Source organism: Physeter macrocephalus, chromosome 16, assembly GCF_002837175.3.
Source record: "Physeter macrocephalus isolate SW-GA chromosome 16, ASM283717v5, whole genome shotgun sequence".
Classification (NCBI taxonomy): domain Eukaryota; kingdom Metazoa; phylum Chordata; class Mammalia; order Artiodactyla; family Physeteridae; genus Physeter; species Physeter macrocephalus.
In genome coordinates this window covers 8708490-8725673 of record NC_041229.1, presented here as the reverse complement: position 1 = coordinate 8725673, position 17184 = coordinate 8708490, and the positions used below count along the sequence as shown (strand labels likewise).

Genomic DNA, 17184 nt, shown 5'->3' with positions numbered 1-17184 from the left:
TCCGGAGCCTGTTCTCCGCAACGGGAGAGGCCACAACAGTGAGAGGCCCGCGTACCGCAAAAAAACAAAAACAAAAACAAAAAAACAGGCATGAAAGAGCTCCGTTAACGTAGCGAGCTGTACAAATATCAGTATGATTTACTGTTGGCTTAGTTCGTTCCTCAAGAAAGCCCTGCCAGGCCCGCCTTCTCCCATCCTTTTCCCGTGCTTCCCTCAATTGGTCCCCTGCCCTGCCCAATCAGCTCTTCAGCCCAACATACTTCTTTTCCTGAAGGATGTGGGATGGTCCCAGCGCCGGGACGCTCGGGGCACGGCCAGTGGGGCGATACTTCCGCCCGCCTGTTACCCAGAGACCACGCGGACTCACCCGTGCCGCACCAGTTCCACGCGCGTTTATAAGTCCCGCCCACGCAGCAAGACGAAGCGGAAGTGACGAACCTCTGGAGCGCGAAACCCTGCCCCTCACGCCTTTCCAGTCTCCGGGAGGTGACACAAGCCCGGAAGAGGCAGATACAAGGCCGCCGAGGGGCGGGGCGGGGGCAGCCCTCTCCAAAGCGGCGGTTTACCGGAGGCGGTTCACTTAGTGTCAGTGGTAGCTTGAATCCGTGGCGAACCGCGATCGATACTAGGCCGGTGCAGTCTCAGCAGGAGTGGGACCCTGAGGCTTGAGAAACAGGCTTTTCTTTGGTCCGGGACTCCCCGGCGTTCAGCGCTTCCCCCCATAATCGGACACCGATTATTCGGACTCTTTGCCTCAGACCCAGGTTCCCACCCCCCACCCTCCCAGCCCCCTTGCCCTCCGGCTGCTACGCTCTTTCCTCCCTTTCCTGCATCGCTTTGCCGCCACTGGCACAATCTTCGTTCTCTCATTCAGATTCTTGTTTCTCCCCCTTCTCGTCCCTGTTCCTTTCCGAGAGCGATCTTTAAACATTTCCTTCCTTTATTTCTTCCCCCTTCTTTTCCCTTTTTTCCCTTTTCCTTCCTTCTTCTCCAGTATCCTTGTCAGGCTACTGCCTCCTCCAAGGCTTCTCTCCTTTTCAGGAGCCTGTGGCATACGTGTTAGGGGGTTGAGCTTTTAAGGCGGTCGTTTGAAGATTTTAAGCTTTTCCTCTCTCCTCACCAGGAGTCATAGATGCCAGGAAGTATGGCCCCCATCAAGAAGCTTCCAAATACCACAAAGTTGCCCCTGGCTTTAAACCCCCTGAAGAGCAAGGACGTGTTGGCAGTGCTGGCTGAGAGGAACCAAGATATAGTACCCGTTGGGGCATGGGTGGAGCCTGCCCCGCCAGATAGTTCAGCAGTCCCAGCATCTGTGAGTGTCAGTTTGATGCAAGTATGGTGGGGTTATTCCTCCATCTTTCTTTTTATTAGCCTTCTCAAATCCCTGGTGCTCAGATAAGATGAGCAGTCTGGGGATGCCGTTTCTATTCTGTCATAAATAGATATGTTCTTGCGTTAGGATTATACAACAAATATGTATCTGCCGAAACTTGCTGCAGCTTTAGTCGGCATAATCAAATATTTGTTACCTATATATATTTCAGTTTGCTTTGCAAACCCTTGATTGCTTTCTATGCACAAAACATAGGCACTGTCTTCCAGACACTCTACAATGTAGTAGGGATGATGACCACAGTTAATGTAACATTGATTGCTTAAAGTTTATGCTAAGTTTTGTAGTGGAGATTCAGTAAGGTTCAGATGCCGTGGGAGAATAAAGGAGAAAGAGATTAATTCTGATTGGGATTCCGAGAAAGTTTAACTGTAAATTCCATGACGACAGGGATCTTTATGTTTTTTTCATTCCTGTACTGGCATATGGCAAGTCTTCAGGATATAGTTGTTGAATGAGTGAATGAGGTAATATAGTTTGTGTTAGTCCTTAAAGAATGGAAGTGCTGTAAGTACAGATGAAAGGGAAGAGCATTTCAGATGAAGGGAAACTTTTGCAAATTGACATGTGTGCCTGTCAGACAACTCTCTTACGTAGCTATTAACACAGGAGGACAATTTTGTAAGATTTTTTTTTTCCTTTTTGGTAAGAAGATTTTTGATTGTCTTTCACCAAACTGTGCTCCTTAGCTATTTGTTCATATATTATTGTGGTTCATTTATTATTATAAATACCACATTATATTTATAGTAAGTTGTTTACATATCTACTTTTCCTGATGGAGCATGTAGATATTTATGGAATGCACAAAATGTTTGAAGATCTTCAGAATGTATAGACAAGGTGCTGAACATGAGTTGAAAAGTATGAGGTAGGTTCTCTTAGTGGTCCTTCATCTCAGAGAAGAAATGAGACATGTTTCAAGTAAATGTTAAATAGCAGTGCAATGGTATGTATTCATTCATTTTATTTATGTCTGTAATGATGTATATACATATGCATTCATTTATTACTATGCTATTTCCAGAAAGGATTTTGAGTCTGAGTAGTAGATGATTAAGTGCTAAGACTATTATAGCACTTAACGAAGAAAGATATGGTTTTGAATTGATGTGACCCAGGAAAGTTTAATGAAGAATTTGGGTAATCAAAAAGAAAGAGGATGATTCTCCAATTAAGGAGAATGGAGAGAGTAGGAAGTAAGCAAGGTATAGTTAGGATTTAAGGGTAGTTTAGATTGATTGCAGTGGAAGGCCTAGTAGGGGCATGGTGGTTGATGGGATTGTGGAAAATAGGAATGGTGGGGAACCACAGGAAATTTTGGAGACGGGATTGACTTCATTCATTGTTTAATATTTACAGATTAATTTCATGATCAAATAATGTTTTGATTAGATTAATCGCTTTAACTTTTTTTAAGTTCTATTTTTAAAAACTATTTATTTATTTTACTTATTATTTTTGGCTGCGTTGGGTCTTCGTTGCTGCGTGTGGCTTTCTCTAGTTGCGACGAGCAGGCGTCTCATTGCGGTGGCTTTTCTTGTTGTGGAGCACAGGCTCTAGGCACACGGGCTTCAGTAGTTGTGGCACACGGGCTCAGTAGTTGTGGCTTGCGGGCTCTAGAGTGCAGGCTCAGTAGTTGTAGCGCACGGGCTTAGTTGCCCCGTGGCATGTGGGATCTTCTCTGACCAGGGCTTGAACCCGTGTCCCCTGCATTTGCAGGCAGGTTCTTAAGCACTGAGCAACCAGGGAAGTCCTGCTTTAACATTTGTAAAGGTGAAGGAGCGATTGGCTCCTGAGGGACAAATTAGGATGTAATGGTAACAATTTAGGCATGAAGTATAGCACCAAGATTTTAGTGGTAAGTAATGTAGAGGGAAAGCCTTGAAAAGGGGATTGAAATGGAAATTAAAAGGGATAAATGTAAGAAACATCCCAGAAGAATCAGTAAGATTTGGTACAAAGGTATTTTGGTATTTAAATTATTGACATCTGTTTTTTTGTTTTGTTTGTTTGTTTTGCGGTACGCGGGCCTCTCACTGTTGTGGCCTCTCCTGTTGCGGAGCACAGCTCCGGACATGCAGGCTCAGCGGCCATGGCTCACGGGCCTAGCCGCTCCGCGGCATGTGGGATCTTCCCAGACCGGGGCACGAACCCGTGTCCCCTGCATTGGCAGGTGGACTCTCAACCACTGCGCCACCAGGGAAGTCCTTGACACCTGTTTTTAATTGCCCATATTATGATATCTTTATAATATCAATTGCATAACAATGTCAAAAAACGACCAAGATTTTCTGTGTTAAAAAGAATCATCACATGTTCCCACATATCAACTCAAAATATTAAAGTCTTGGAGCAAGTGTAAACATGTCTCCTTTCCCTCATTTAAAAAATTCTGATCATTACCAGTCAAAGGCAATTTGATCAAGCATCTAATAGAACTCTTTATCACTTTAGCATATACAGCCTGGGGAATTCACTCTTATTAACAGATGTAGGTCTTGTGAGCTCAGAACTTCTAAAGCTTGGTTACCCTAAGATCATGTCTATGCTAAAGGGAAATGCCTAATCATTTTTGTCCTTAAGTTTCAAGGAGCCATCAGAATTCCTAAAAACGCCATAGTTTGAGACTGCCCCTTAGTTAAATTATCATCCAAGGATACTGCTTTCCTATCAGCATATATAGCTATTGCATTGTTTTATAATTTATCTGATTATCTACTGTTGCGTAAGAAACCACTCTAAAACTTAATGGCATAAAGCAAACAATATTGTGCGTCAGGAATTTGAGCAGGGCACAGTGGGGATGGCTTGTCTGCTCCACAGTGTCTGAGCCCTCAGTTGGGGTGACCCCAATAGCTGATGATTTCTGGGACAACTTGACTGGATTCTGGCTGATGCCTGGATTTCTTGGTTCTTCTTTATCTGGCATCTGCTGGGCTGTAATGTCCTACATGGCTTTCTTACTCATATATCTGGCACTTGGGCTAGGATGACTAGAATGGCTGAGGGCTGTCTGGACATCTTCCTCTTTCCACGTGGTCTCTCTGCTTGGCTAGTATGGGCTTCCCTAGGTGGAGGTTGCTTTATGACCTTGCCTCGGGAAGCATGGAGCCAACACTTGTGCCTCAGTCTATTGAGTATACAGTCAGACTACATTCAGTGTGGGAGATGGCTACACAAGAGCATATATACTGGGAGGCTTGATTCATTGGGGGCAGAAGGGGAGATCATCTTTGGAGACTAAGGACTATGTAATCTAACTATTAGTTCCACTATATATAAATTATCCGAATGTATTCTTTGACTGTCCTGAGAAACACTCCATTCTATATTGCCCCCTTGGATAGTCTATAGGGTGCAAAAAGGCTATGAAGAATTGGTTGAAGAATTGGTTGTACAATTGAAACAGTACAGTTGTCCCTCAGTATCTGGAGGGGATTGGTTCCAGGACCCCCCTCTTCCCCCACCTCCCCCACCTGCAGATACCAAAATTCACAGATGCTCAAGCAGTTGTATAAAATAGCATAGTATTTGCATATTACCTATGTACATCCTCCTGTATGTTTTAAATCACCTCTAGATTACTTATGATACCTAATACAATGTAGATGCTATGTAAATAGTTGCCTGTGCTTGGCATATTTAAGTTTTGCTTTTTTGGAACTTTCTGGAAAATTTTCTTTTCATCCATGGTTGGTTGAATCTGAGGATGAGGAACCTGTGGATACAGAGGGCCGACTATTTATTTTTGTTTAACCCAGTATTTCTCAAGTTTATATGATTCTGGGAACCTCTTAATGTCCCATGGAACAAGTGTTTTCAGGTTCTGTTTGTCTTACACAATAGTGTTGCTAAGAAAAATATGTTTCTAAAACATGTTTCTATGGTTCAATCTTATCTTTGGTTTACTCTTGAGATCCACAATTTGGAACCAGTCATGCACTTCAATAAGACGTTTGATAATCTCAAGGTGCGTGTAAAAGAGGGCAGACAGAGACAATGGGAGTAAAAGAAAGGCGGAATGGCTTAAATTTGTCTGGGTCTTGACTCAACTTGAGTCACTTGTTCAGGCTTTACTACATATCTATCTACTTTAGAATTATTTTACTTAATTATTCATTGATATCTGTCTTGTACATTCTACTCCTATGGTACATACTCTTGTAGAATAGTTTATGGGATAGATTTCTTGGAAATTTTAATTTTAATTGGAACTTGAATTCATTTGATTTTGAGAATTTAATGACTGTCTGTGAAATAATTTGGGGTACCCCTCAGAATTAGAATTTGGAATCACTGCATTAGAAGACGGGATAGATAGGAGGTATGATGATTTTATTTAATATGAAGATTCCTTATGGAAGAGAGACATAGTCAAGAGAAAAGCAGTACAGTATAGGGCATAAGTGTTGGAGTCAGAGAAACTTCTAGCTCTGCTACTTGCCAGCTATAGGATCTTGGGCTACTACTAAAGATTAATCCTTCTGAGCCCTATTTCCTCATTTTTAACATAAGAGGTAAAAATACCTAGTATTGGAGGTAGTTTTGAGGATTCATTGATACAAGGTAGTTAAAGTGTTTATCTCATAATAGATCTTTAATAATGGTAACTGCTGTTATTATAATGACTTTGTTATTCAAAGCACTTCGAGGAGGCGAACAATGATCAAGGACTCAAATGTGATAAAGTGTTCCAGATTGTTTAGAATGTTTTGGAATTAAGCATTATATAAATATTGAGTACCTTTGTATTCAAGTCTCTGTGTTGTATACCATAGGGGAAACAAAGGAGAATTAAATACATTTCCTGCCCTCAAAGAATTCATAATCTAACGGGGGAGTTAAGAAGTATTGTACTCAACATTAATAAGAGTGAGAGGTACTAGATGGGTACTGGATGGTCTTGACTGAGTAGGCCTTTTCTAGATGGAGGTGGCAAGAAGGGCATGCTAGGTTAAAAATGAAGCCTAATTCTCATTTTATAATAGGACATAGTGGGTGAGTGGTGAGCAATCTGGTGTATCTGGACTATTTTACTCATTTTAGAAAATGTAACATAATATAGGTTTGAATTGGTTCATTAAGAATTAATGAAGATACTTTTAGTTCTCAGTACAATGAAAAATTAAGATTTGATTTGAGTGCTCACAGATTCCAATTTTTAGTTTGTGATTTGGTTTAAGTTCTTGGTACTCACTAGCTACACCTAGATTATCAGCTCTGAACTCCTGTGATTTCTTTACTGTACGGGGAATTTTGGGTTGTAGAACTGAATTATTTTTTCAGGGCTGTATTCTGACTGCTTTGTGTTTACAACAGAGTCCTAATGGGCAAAACGAATGGGACATGTAAGTTTATTTTCTATCTTTCATCTTTAAAGACTTCAGCATATATGATTGAAGAAGAGCTAAGGGAACAGCTAAGAAAGAAACAAGAAGCTCTGAAGCATTTTCAGAGACAAGTCAAATGCCGAGTAAATCAGCAAATTAGGCTGAGAAAAAAGCAACAACTTCAGAGGTCTTATGAAGCGGTAAGTTCAAAAGTGAGCCTGAGTAAAGACTGAATGGGAAGTGTGTTTGTTATGAGAAATGCTATTAGGCAATGACAGAATCACTTTCTTTTGATTCCAGGCTTCGCATAATCTGATTTACTAGTGAGGGCAGTAGATTGTATGTAGAGAAACTGTTGTTTCTGTTTCCTGTGTTGTTCTGACTCCCTCTTTTGCTTTCACCAAATAGTTGTAAACAATCTCAGAGTTTGGGGTTGGGGTTTGAATTCTGGCTTTGCTGCCTACTAGCTTTGTGACCTTGGGCTAATTACTTAGATTCTCTCGACTATAGTTTCTTTACGTGTGAAATGGGAATATGATACTTGTTTCCCAGTGTTGTTTTGAGAATTAGATAATGTAAAATATTAGCACATAGTAGACGCCTGGTAAATGTTAGTTTCTTTGCCAGCTAAAGTTTTCCCCTCCTTCCCCCCAACCCCGGTTTTAAAGCTTTTGGGCTGCTGGTAGACATTATTTGATTGCACTGGACTGTGGGAAGCTCACTCTTTCTTCCTTTGTGTAGGCAGAAAAAGAAGGCTCTATAGCCATGCACTCTTCAGATCCAGCATACTTAACTCTTAAAAGAACGAGTGTTTTTCCAAACCATTTGAATGCTGCTATTGGAAGTGCTAGGTTACCTCCTTCCCAGAAGCTTGAGGATGGAATAGAAGATAGAGAGAATCAGAATGAACTATTCCAACAACAAGCCCAGGCTGTAAGTACATACTCACTTTATTTTATGTCTCTGGGTTTTTTTTAGGCTATGATGTAGAGATTAGGAGGTGTCACATTCAACTTCGCTTTTTATCGCCTCCTCTTTTTTTTACCTTTGTAAAGTGGGGAATAGTGGGATGATGTTTATTTTTATATATATTTTAAATTTATACTTATTGGTCAGACACTTAAGAATCATCTAAAGAAAGGTGCCAAAGTGTTAGAGTTCAAAACTTATTAGAAAGAGTTTTAGGTCAAAGAATGTAGATTTTTCAATTATACTGAAATTGTGTTATGGGTAAGTTACTCTCAGTTTGTGGCATATGGACAAAAGATTATTTTTGTTTCTTTTTTCTGTCCCTCAATATGATTATCACAATAAATTGATCTATAAATCAAGTAATAATTTAGTAAACTCTAAATTAACATATTCAGAATTTTTTAATGGAACTTTTTAGTGACTCACTTTATATAACGAATATTTAAAAATTAACCACCATGAGTAGGTTCATCCACTCAAATCACTTGATGCCATCTAATCAGTACCCCCCTCCACCCTGCATAATGTACCCAGGCTTTTGTCCAGTTGATCATATTCTTCAACTCTTCTGTGGGAATAATCCTTCATCTTATCTTTTTTTTAAAAAAAAAATTTTGTTTATTTATTTATTTTTGGCTGTGTTGGGTCTTCGTTTCTGTGCGTGAGCTTTCTCTAGTTGCGGCGAGCGGGGACCACTCTTCATCGCGGTTTGCGGGACTCTCACTGTGGCGGCCTCTCTTGTTGCGGAGCACAGGCTCCAGACGCGCAGGCTCAGTAGTTGTGGCTCACGGGCCTAGTTGCTCCGCGGCACGTGGGATCTTCCCAGACCAGGGCTCGAACCTGTGTCCCCTGCATTGGCAGGCAGACTCTCAACCACTGTGCCACCAAGGAAGCCCCATCTTATCATTTTAAAATGTAATCCTAGGGTTAGTGAGAGGAGAACAAAAATGTGGAAAATTATGATTATGTGAAAATAAAAGTTGTGTGATTGCTGACATACTTTGTCATAAGTATGAAGCAAATCTGATTATGCTGTTAGTATAAATGGGGAAAGCTTTATAATCACATGTTATGTTGAAATACTTATTAAAAAGATTTTTCTCTCTGCCCAAACTATGACTTTTTCTTGTCATTATTTGGTTTGTAGTGATCATTTTTATAATCATTTTTGTTTTTAAGATTATGAACAGTTTACTGAGCAAATATTTATTGAGCCAGGCACTGCAGAAATTGCAAAGGATAGAACATTGACTGAGACAGAATAACAGTCCTTGCTTTCATGCTACTGGTAGCTATAAATTCCATTTTACTTCATTTGTATGATACATGAATAGGACACATCAGTCCACAGATATTTGAATATACTGTGTTTGTTATACATTGTAGGGATACTAATATGTGAAATAGGACCTTTCATGGGTTTATATTTCCAAGTAGAGATACAAGTAGAGATACAAAGTAGAGCTACAAAGCTGGTAGACCCCCAATCTATTAGATAATAATATGGAGATATTTTCTGCATTGTTGATAAATGTGTGCAGTGGAAATTCAAATTTTTTTTTAATTCCAAGGAAATAATTTGGGAAGAATTGGGAAGAGGTGGAAGAATTCCTGGAAGAGGTGGAATTGAGCTGTGTATTTTGAATTGGTAAACTGAATTTAATTGGTAAATTCAAAATAATTTTGAGATAGGAGGAATAGTAAAAAGTCTAGAATATGTAATGAGCTTAGTATTGGGTTGGCCAGAAAGTTCGTTCAGGTTTTTCTGTAACAGCTTACAAAAACCCAAACACACTTTCTGGCCAACCCAATATATTTGCTAATAAGTGATGGAACCTTTCTAATTGATAGTGTACAGGGTAAAGCAACAGAAAATGAGGTTGGATGGGTAGGAAAAAGTCAGGTTATGAAAAGCCTTAAATGTTCCCCAAATCTAAAAAGTTTTTATACCGTTTTTTTCTTTTCTTTTTTTTTTTGGCTGTGCCTTGTGGCATGTGGGGTCTTAGTTCCCCAACCAGGGATCGAACCCGTGCCCCCAGCCGTACAAGCGCGGAGTCCTAACCGCTGGACCGCCAGGGAATTCCCAACCCTGTTTTTTTCTTAAAAGAAGATGCACTACTGAGGAATGTTCAGTGACTTAAACTACTTTAAGCCTGTAAACTTTTGCCCATACAACACCATGACAATAGATGCTCAATTTTTTAAAATCTTACTGTTTTTGTTGCAGTTTCTATCCACTAGATGTCGCTAAGAACTAGACAATGAGACAGTTCAAGCACTAACTCCTTTGGGACAGTTTCAGGCAAACGGAGAGTTGGTCATCCTGTCTCTACATGTGTTCTCTCTTCTTTACTTATTTTTCTACTACTAACTGGTATTTTCATCATCACAGCTCCAAAACTTTGGCATACCTGAGGCTCCTTTAGCCTCTTCTCTCCAGTTTAGGATCTTTTAGGTCCAGCTCCTGTCTCTGACTTTTTCTCTGAACACTTCCTTGTTCATTATGTAGGGTAAGGAAACTTTATTGGCCCATCCTGCCTTTTTGCATTAGGTCTAGGTTACTGGCCAGCCTCTAGCTTGGTATGCCTACTTAAAGGTAAATTGATGCACTACATTGGGGTTCATAGGCTATGCTAAGGGCCTCATGTGAGTTTTTAGGTGTATGGTATTTTTGTGGCTGTAGAAAAGTCTAACACACTGAAAAATCAATATGTTATCTTTTGTAAATAAACTATATTGTACTTGGATAGAATTCAACTTTGGGTAGATTTTTATGGCATTAACATACATTTAAATACATTGGTATTAGGCCTCCATGTCAGTACAATAGGTGAAATTCTATAAATGTTAGATCTCATCTATAGTCTTTTCCCATGACCTACATGTTATTACCACATTGTTTCATTTATATAGTTCCATATAAATTCCTAATTGTCTGAATAAATTAAAAAGAACTGAAGAAAATATGAACAATGAGTGGGGAACAGTGTCACAGTGGATATCTATATTTGTCAAATTTCATCCTACATATTTGTTTGAAGTTATACATTTTAATATATGATCAGTGTTTGCTTTAGATTTTAAGATTTAAGTCTCAATATTTGTTTATTTAAATCTCAAAATTTGTTTATGTAGTACATTTTAATTTTATTGGTCAGAACTACCTTTGCTTATTGATAGCTGGGTTTTCTATGTAATTATATAAAAATTTATTTCCATCAGGGAATTTTTAAGTCTTGGTTAGTGATTCAGTGCCAGTCTTTGTTGATAACAACAGCTACAAAGGAATGAAAATTGTTTCTAAGCTTCTAGTACAGAAAAGACTTTTGGGGGAGTTCCCTGGCAGTCCAGTGGTTAGGACTCAGTGCCATGGCCCTGGGTTCAACCCCTGGTCAGGGAACTATCCCTCAAGCCGCGTGGCGTGGCCCCCCAAAAAGAAAAAGAAAAGACACGACTTTTGGTCAAATTTTATGTTTTGAGTAGTTACAAACACAACATATATATGTGTTTAAACTTACATATGTAAATATATATGTATATATATTCACGTACAAACGCATATATATACACACACATACTCACCAATATATGTAGTGATCACCATTATCTTACAATAAGAGGAATGTACTTCTCTGCCTGTTCGTTTTACATAATTTGATTTTTACCATCCTCCTGTCTTCTGTGTTTTGTTTAGTGCTTATTAACATTAACTTTGGTCTTTGCATTAGTTTCCTGTGGCTGCTGTAACGAATTACCCCAAACTTAGTGGCTTAAAATGACAGAAACTTATTCTCTCACAGTTGTGGAGGCCAGAAGTCCAAAATCAGTTTCACTGAGTCAAAATCCAGGTGTCCACAGACTCTAGGGAGAATTTGTTCCTTGACTCTTGAAGCTTTTGGTGTCTTCTGGCATTCCTTTGCTTGTGACCACATCAGACCCATCTCTGCCTCCATCTTCACATCACTTCTTCCATATGTCTGATCTTCGTCTACCTCTCTTATAAAAACACTTGTGATGGCATTTAGTGCCCTTCTGGATAATCCAGGATTATGTCCTCATCTCAAGATCCTTAATTTAATCACACGTGCAAAGGCCCTTTCTCCTTATAAAGTAACATTTCAGGGATTAAGACTTGATATCTTTGGGTGGCCATTATTCAGCCTACTACAATCCTCATAGCAGGTCATTGAAAGGATCTTTGGGTTGATTTGATGAAGGGTTTTGGTAAAGACAGAAAAACTGAACGTAATGTTTAGTCCAACTGCTGGACCAGTTGAAATATCCTGCTTAAGGGACTAAAATCAATCTGCGACTAATAGAGGTTTGAACTTGATGGAAAATGAAGATTATGTACTCTTATTTTAAATCTGTTACAGCAAGTATTTTGCATCCTTGGTCACTTTGTGCAGGGCAATAATGTCTACCACACTTGGCAAGGAGTAAAAGTAAGCATGTTCATGGCTTTGTATTTTTTCATAACTTCAACTGCAGATATACTATCTCTTTTTGTGTTGTGATTAACTCTATCTTGACCCCTTTAGCCACTCTGCACTAACCAAATTTAGAAGTCCTCCTCTTAGTAGAATAAAGAGTAATGTTTCAAGCTGATTTCTCTGGCTAGAGGTATAGACCTTCTAGAAACAAGGACAAAACAAAGGTGATAATGCTGTAAGGAAACCGGGCTGTTAGCAAGAGAGTGTTTTTATCTCTAGGTCACTATTAGTAAATATCATAAAGTATTTGTTATTTATATCTGTAAATCATAGTCATTATTTCCCTTTAAGGGAGAAATGATGTCATTAAACTTTCACTGGACGGGTTAGAACTGGTCCTGGCTTTGCCATAATTTCACTGAGTAGTATAGGGATGTACTTTTCTGTATTTTCCTTAAAGGAACATTCTATGCAGGTATGTGAAATGTAAAATAGGCTGTGTGCTTCTCTGAAAAAGAAATCAAAATAGATACTTACTGAAATTGCTAGGTAGAGATAAGGAATGAACACAAAATTAACATATTTAATATGAATATTTACTATCAATTGTTACCTAGAGTACCTGAAACAAATTGGTCTGTTGACAGGTTTGAATTTGTACTCTAAATTAACTTAGGAGGGCTTCCTGGAAGAAGAGACATTTGAGAAAAGACTAAATAACTATAGTTTTCAAATGTTATGGGTGAAGAAGAGACTCATGTAAATAGGAAGAAAGGATTTTAGGGGGACTAGGAATAGAGTCTTCTTATAAGGAGTGATAAAAGTGATCAGGCATGCAAGGACCAGTTGAAGAAATAACTCTTTATTAAGAAGATGGATAGAAGGTAAGGAATGTGTCTGCTCAATAATTTCCAAATTCAGACTTTTAGGTTCTAATATTTTTGTGTACGTACTTAATATAAAGCATACATTATTAAAAAACGATTTTTGAGTAACAGCACTTAAATCAAGTTATGAAATACAGTCTCTTAAGGTAATGAAAATAATGTTGTAAATACACTTATCAGCAGATTAGAAAATCTCTTTTCCAAGTAATCCTCTTGTCTTAGGTCTGGCATTTTTTTAATAATAGGGGCCTGTTTTCCTGTTGGAACACTTAGTGAATTTGGTATTAAGACTTTAGCCTGTTTTTGTTTTCTTTTTTCCCCTTTCTTTGGCAGCTTAGTCAAACCATGAAAGAAGCACGTCACCGGCTGGCATCATTTAAAACTGTGAATAAAAAAAATGCATCGGTGTTTCCAGATGATCGAAAGAAAAACTTTCCCACCCAAGAGGTAAATTAAATTCTAATGAGCTGTTTCTAAAAATACAGATAAAAAATGAATAAAGATTAATTTACACCTCTACATTATTTAGACCTGAAAAATAATTGGAAATAACCTTAAGTATCCAATAGTAGGGAGCAGTTTAAAAGTTATGATATATTCGTTTATAGCTATTATCAAAAATATCATGCTTTCAAAGGATATCTGAAGACTAGGGAAAGTGTCTGTGATATAAAGTTAAGTGGAAAAAGTAGGATATAAAATTAGATACAATATAAGCTCAATTTAAAAAATTCATTCCATAAATATTTATGGAATGTCTATGACTGCCAGGCATTGTTCTAGAAGCAGGACTTAACAGTGGTGAAAAGGTAGACAAGGAACTCCTGTGTTAGTAGGGAAGCATATAATAAATAAGCAAATAAATACAAAATATAATTTCAAATGATAAGTGCTATGAAAAAAATAAAGCAAAATATCGAGATGGGGAGAGATGCTATGAGCACAGACAAAGGCCTGGAAAGAAATGGACCAAGAGGTTAATACTGATTATTTCTGGATAGTGTTATTACAGGTGATTTTAATTTTTTTCTCTTGGTTTTCTTTACTGTAGAAATTTTCCATAATGTATATATTTTATTTTTTAATCAGGAAAAAGTCAATACCATTATTTTTTAAAAAGAAAGAAATTCATGGGCTTCCCTGGTGGTGCAGTGGTTGAGAGTCCGCCTGCCAATTCAGGGGACACGGGTTTGTGCCCCGGTCCGGGAAGATCCCACGTGCCGCGGAGCGGCTGGGCCCGTGAGCCATGGCCGCTGAGCCTGCGCGTCCGGAGTCTGTGCTCCGCAACGGGAAAGGCCACAACAGTGAGAGGCCTGTGTACCGCAAAAAAAAATTAAAAAAAAAAGAAATTCTTTTGATTCAAAATATAGAATAAGTTTAGAGTGAATAATTGGAACCTAAATATGGAGTTAGATTTAAAAGAATATTTAAAGCTATGCTTGTAAAATTACATTGTTTTGGTGCCTCCTTATTTACATGTTTACAAATTTGGATGTTAAACCCATGTATTTTCCTGTGTTTACTTAATTTTAGCATTAATTTCAAGTTTTGATAGGGAGCATCAGTAAAATGGATCATTAATTAGTCTTTTTTTACTCTTTTTTTTTGGTACCATTAAGAACTCTGTCTCTTGCTTAGTTCTTTCTCAGTTTTGCTTCCTAGGTGGTATTTTTTTACATTTTCCTAGATTACATGTATGTTTATATTTTATTTTTGTATTTTTTCCTTAAGTATCTCTGTGCAACCATCAAAGACATTTGTCTCTTATATATTTGCAGTTGGTAGAATACTAAGCTATAATACCTTCCTCTTCAGTGATAATTAAGAAATTTATAGTTAAATATAAAAAACAAGTGGGCATGGGTGTGCCTAAATATGGCATTCCATCTTAGATGCATTAAGTATGGTTACCTTTTTCTAGGATTGCCTTGTTGTGACTTAAGACTCTTTTGAAACTAAATTCTTGACTTAGTTTCTTGACAATTTTCATACCTCTACCACGGATTTGGCAGTACTATAGTTTGGTCCATAAGACTGACTTCCCGGTACTGCTCAAAGGAGATGATTGGACACATTTTATTTAAACCAGAAAAAAAAAAAGTGTTATCAGAGCCTAGAGACTGATACTTCACATTGTGTGGAGCATGTTCAAATCTTTCAACTGATGTTTTTCCCAAAAGAGTACTGTTCCTAAGCCTGACTGAAATAATTCTCCAGTAGAAGGGAGGAGGATTAAGTCTGAGATAACATCCTTGTGTAAACCAGTTTGATACGTCAAAGGTGCCATTTAAGTGTAATTCATTATGATGTTGATGGTGAATTCAGGCTAGCTGCTTGCCTCCAAAGAATGCATGTGTGTTTTTCAGGTAAAACATCACAAACAAATCTACTCCATATAATTGAGAATGATCTAAGAAATTAGTGAAATTTTTTTTATCAAGTACGTAGTCTTTCCCTCAAATCTGAACAGTTTTCTATCCATTCAGTTGTGTGAAAGAGGAAGCTGCCAGTCAGAAAGGAGAGCAATCTATAACCCAGTTGAACTCTGGTTTCGTTTTCTTGTTAGACTTATTTTGACTGACATTAGAATCTCTCTGGTTGTTATTGTTGTTCCAGATTTAGAGATAAACATAGAAGAGATATATTTGCCTTGCCCACTGTTAGATCACCAAGACGAAATTATAAGCCCTCTGAAATTGTTACTGGCTAGGATAGGGGCAAATTATCATTTATAAAGTTAAAATATTCTCCTACCAGGATCAACTCCGTGCTTTGTGGCCACCTAGAGGGGTGGGATAGGGAGGGCGAGAGGGAGATGCAAGAGGGAGTGGATACAGGGATATATGTATATGTATAGCTGATTCACTTTGTTATACAGCAGAAACTAACAGAACAATGTAAAGCAATTATACTCCAATAAAGATGTTTAAAAAAAAAATTCTCCTACCAGGAATTTCACTTCCATGTGTTTGATATGTAAGTGACTTGTTTGTATACTTGAAATAGAACTCACTATTCTGTGTTAGACTACCATAACCTGCTAGGATTGCTCCAGGTCTTTCACAAAAACTCAGCTTAGTGTCATGAGCATATTGCTTTCTCTAGACCATTTATATTTGTATTAATTTTTCTTTTTTTTCAGAAAGCACTTTGTAGGAAACCATCATTCACCAGGATAAGTATAGGGATAAGAGGAGAAATGCCCTTTGAGGTCCATCAAGGTCTTTTAACTCTTGTAGATTACCAGAAATTTATGGAAGATCAGGTAGGGAAATGTAAAGAGTAGAGGAAAAAAGATGCCTTGTTAGAACTATCCACAGCTAATTAAGGATGGGTTTAAGTATTAAGATTATAATGCCCAATAGTTGTTTTTTTCTAACAGTTTTATTAAGCTATAATTCACATACCGCACAATTCACCCTCTTAAAGTGTACAGTTCAGAGGTTTTTGGTATATTCACAAGGTTGTGCAACTGTCACCATAATCTAATTTAGAAGATTTTCTTCACCCCTGAAAGAAACCCTGTACCTGTTAACTGTCACTCCCCAGTCCCTCCCTGTCCCTACCCCCAGTACTAAGCAACCACTAAACTACTTTCTGTCTCTGTAGATTTGCTTATTCTGGGCACTTCATATAAATGGAATAATATAATATGGGGTCTTTTTTGACTGGCTTCTTTCACTTTGCATAATGTATTCAAAGTTCATCCACATTGTAGCATGTATCAGTACATCAATTTGTCACACTTAGTAGATCTGTTCATCAGTTGATAGACATTTGTGTTGTTTCCATTTCTTAGCTTTTATGAATAATTGTGCTATAAGCAGTTTTTACATGTTTTTGTATGGACATTCATTTCTCTGGTTGTGGAATTTCTGGGTCATGTTAACTCTATGTTTAATATTTTGAGGAACTGCCAAGGTGTTTTTTTTTTTAATTTTTAAAAAATTAATTAATTTTAAAATTTATTTTTGGCTGTGTTGGATCTTCATCACTGTGCGTGGGCTTTTCTCTAGTTGCGGTGAGCGTGGGCTACTCTTTGTTATGGTGTGCAGGCTTCTCATTGAGGTGGCTTCTCTTGTTGTGGAGCACGGGCTCTAGGCACGTGGGCTTCAGTAGTTGTGGCTCGCGGGCTCTAGAGCACAGGCTGAATAGTTGTGGTGCGT

The 17184-nt window shown here is 38.2% G+C and overlaps 1 protein-coding gene across 3 annotated transcripts in view; it reads left to right on the top strand.

The window, feature by feature from the left end:
• Positions 1–529: 529 nt before the first annotated feature.
• Positions 530–17184, top strand: part of CCDC15 (coiled-coil domain containing 15) — a 64801-nt gene continuing 48146 nt past the window's right edge. For 2 of the 3 annotated variants that reach the window (XM_024131358.3, XM_024131357.3), the window contains exons 1-5: positions 592–764; positions 1124–1312; positions 6777–6926; positions 7468–7659; positions 13352–13465. In XM_024131358.3, the coding sequence (XP_023987126.2) occupies positions 1133–1312; positions 6777–6926; positions 7468–7659; positions 13352–13465 (636 nt within the window). In that variant the 5' untranslated portion in view covers positions 592–764; positions 1124–1132. The other variant, XM_055091464.1, reaches the window with a different exon arrangement.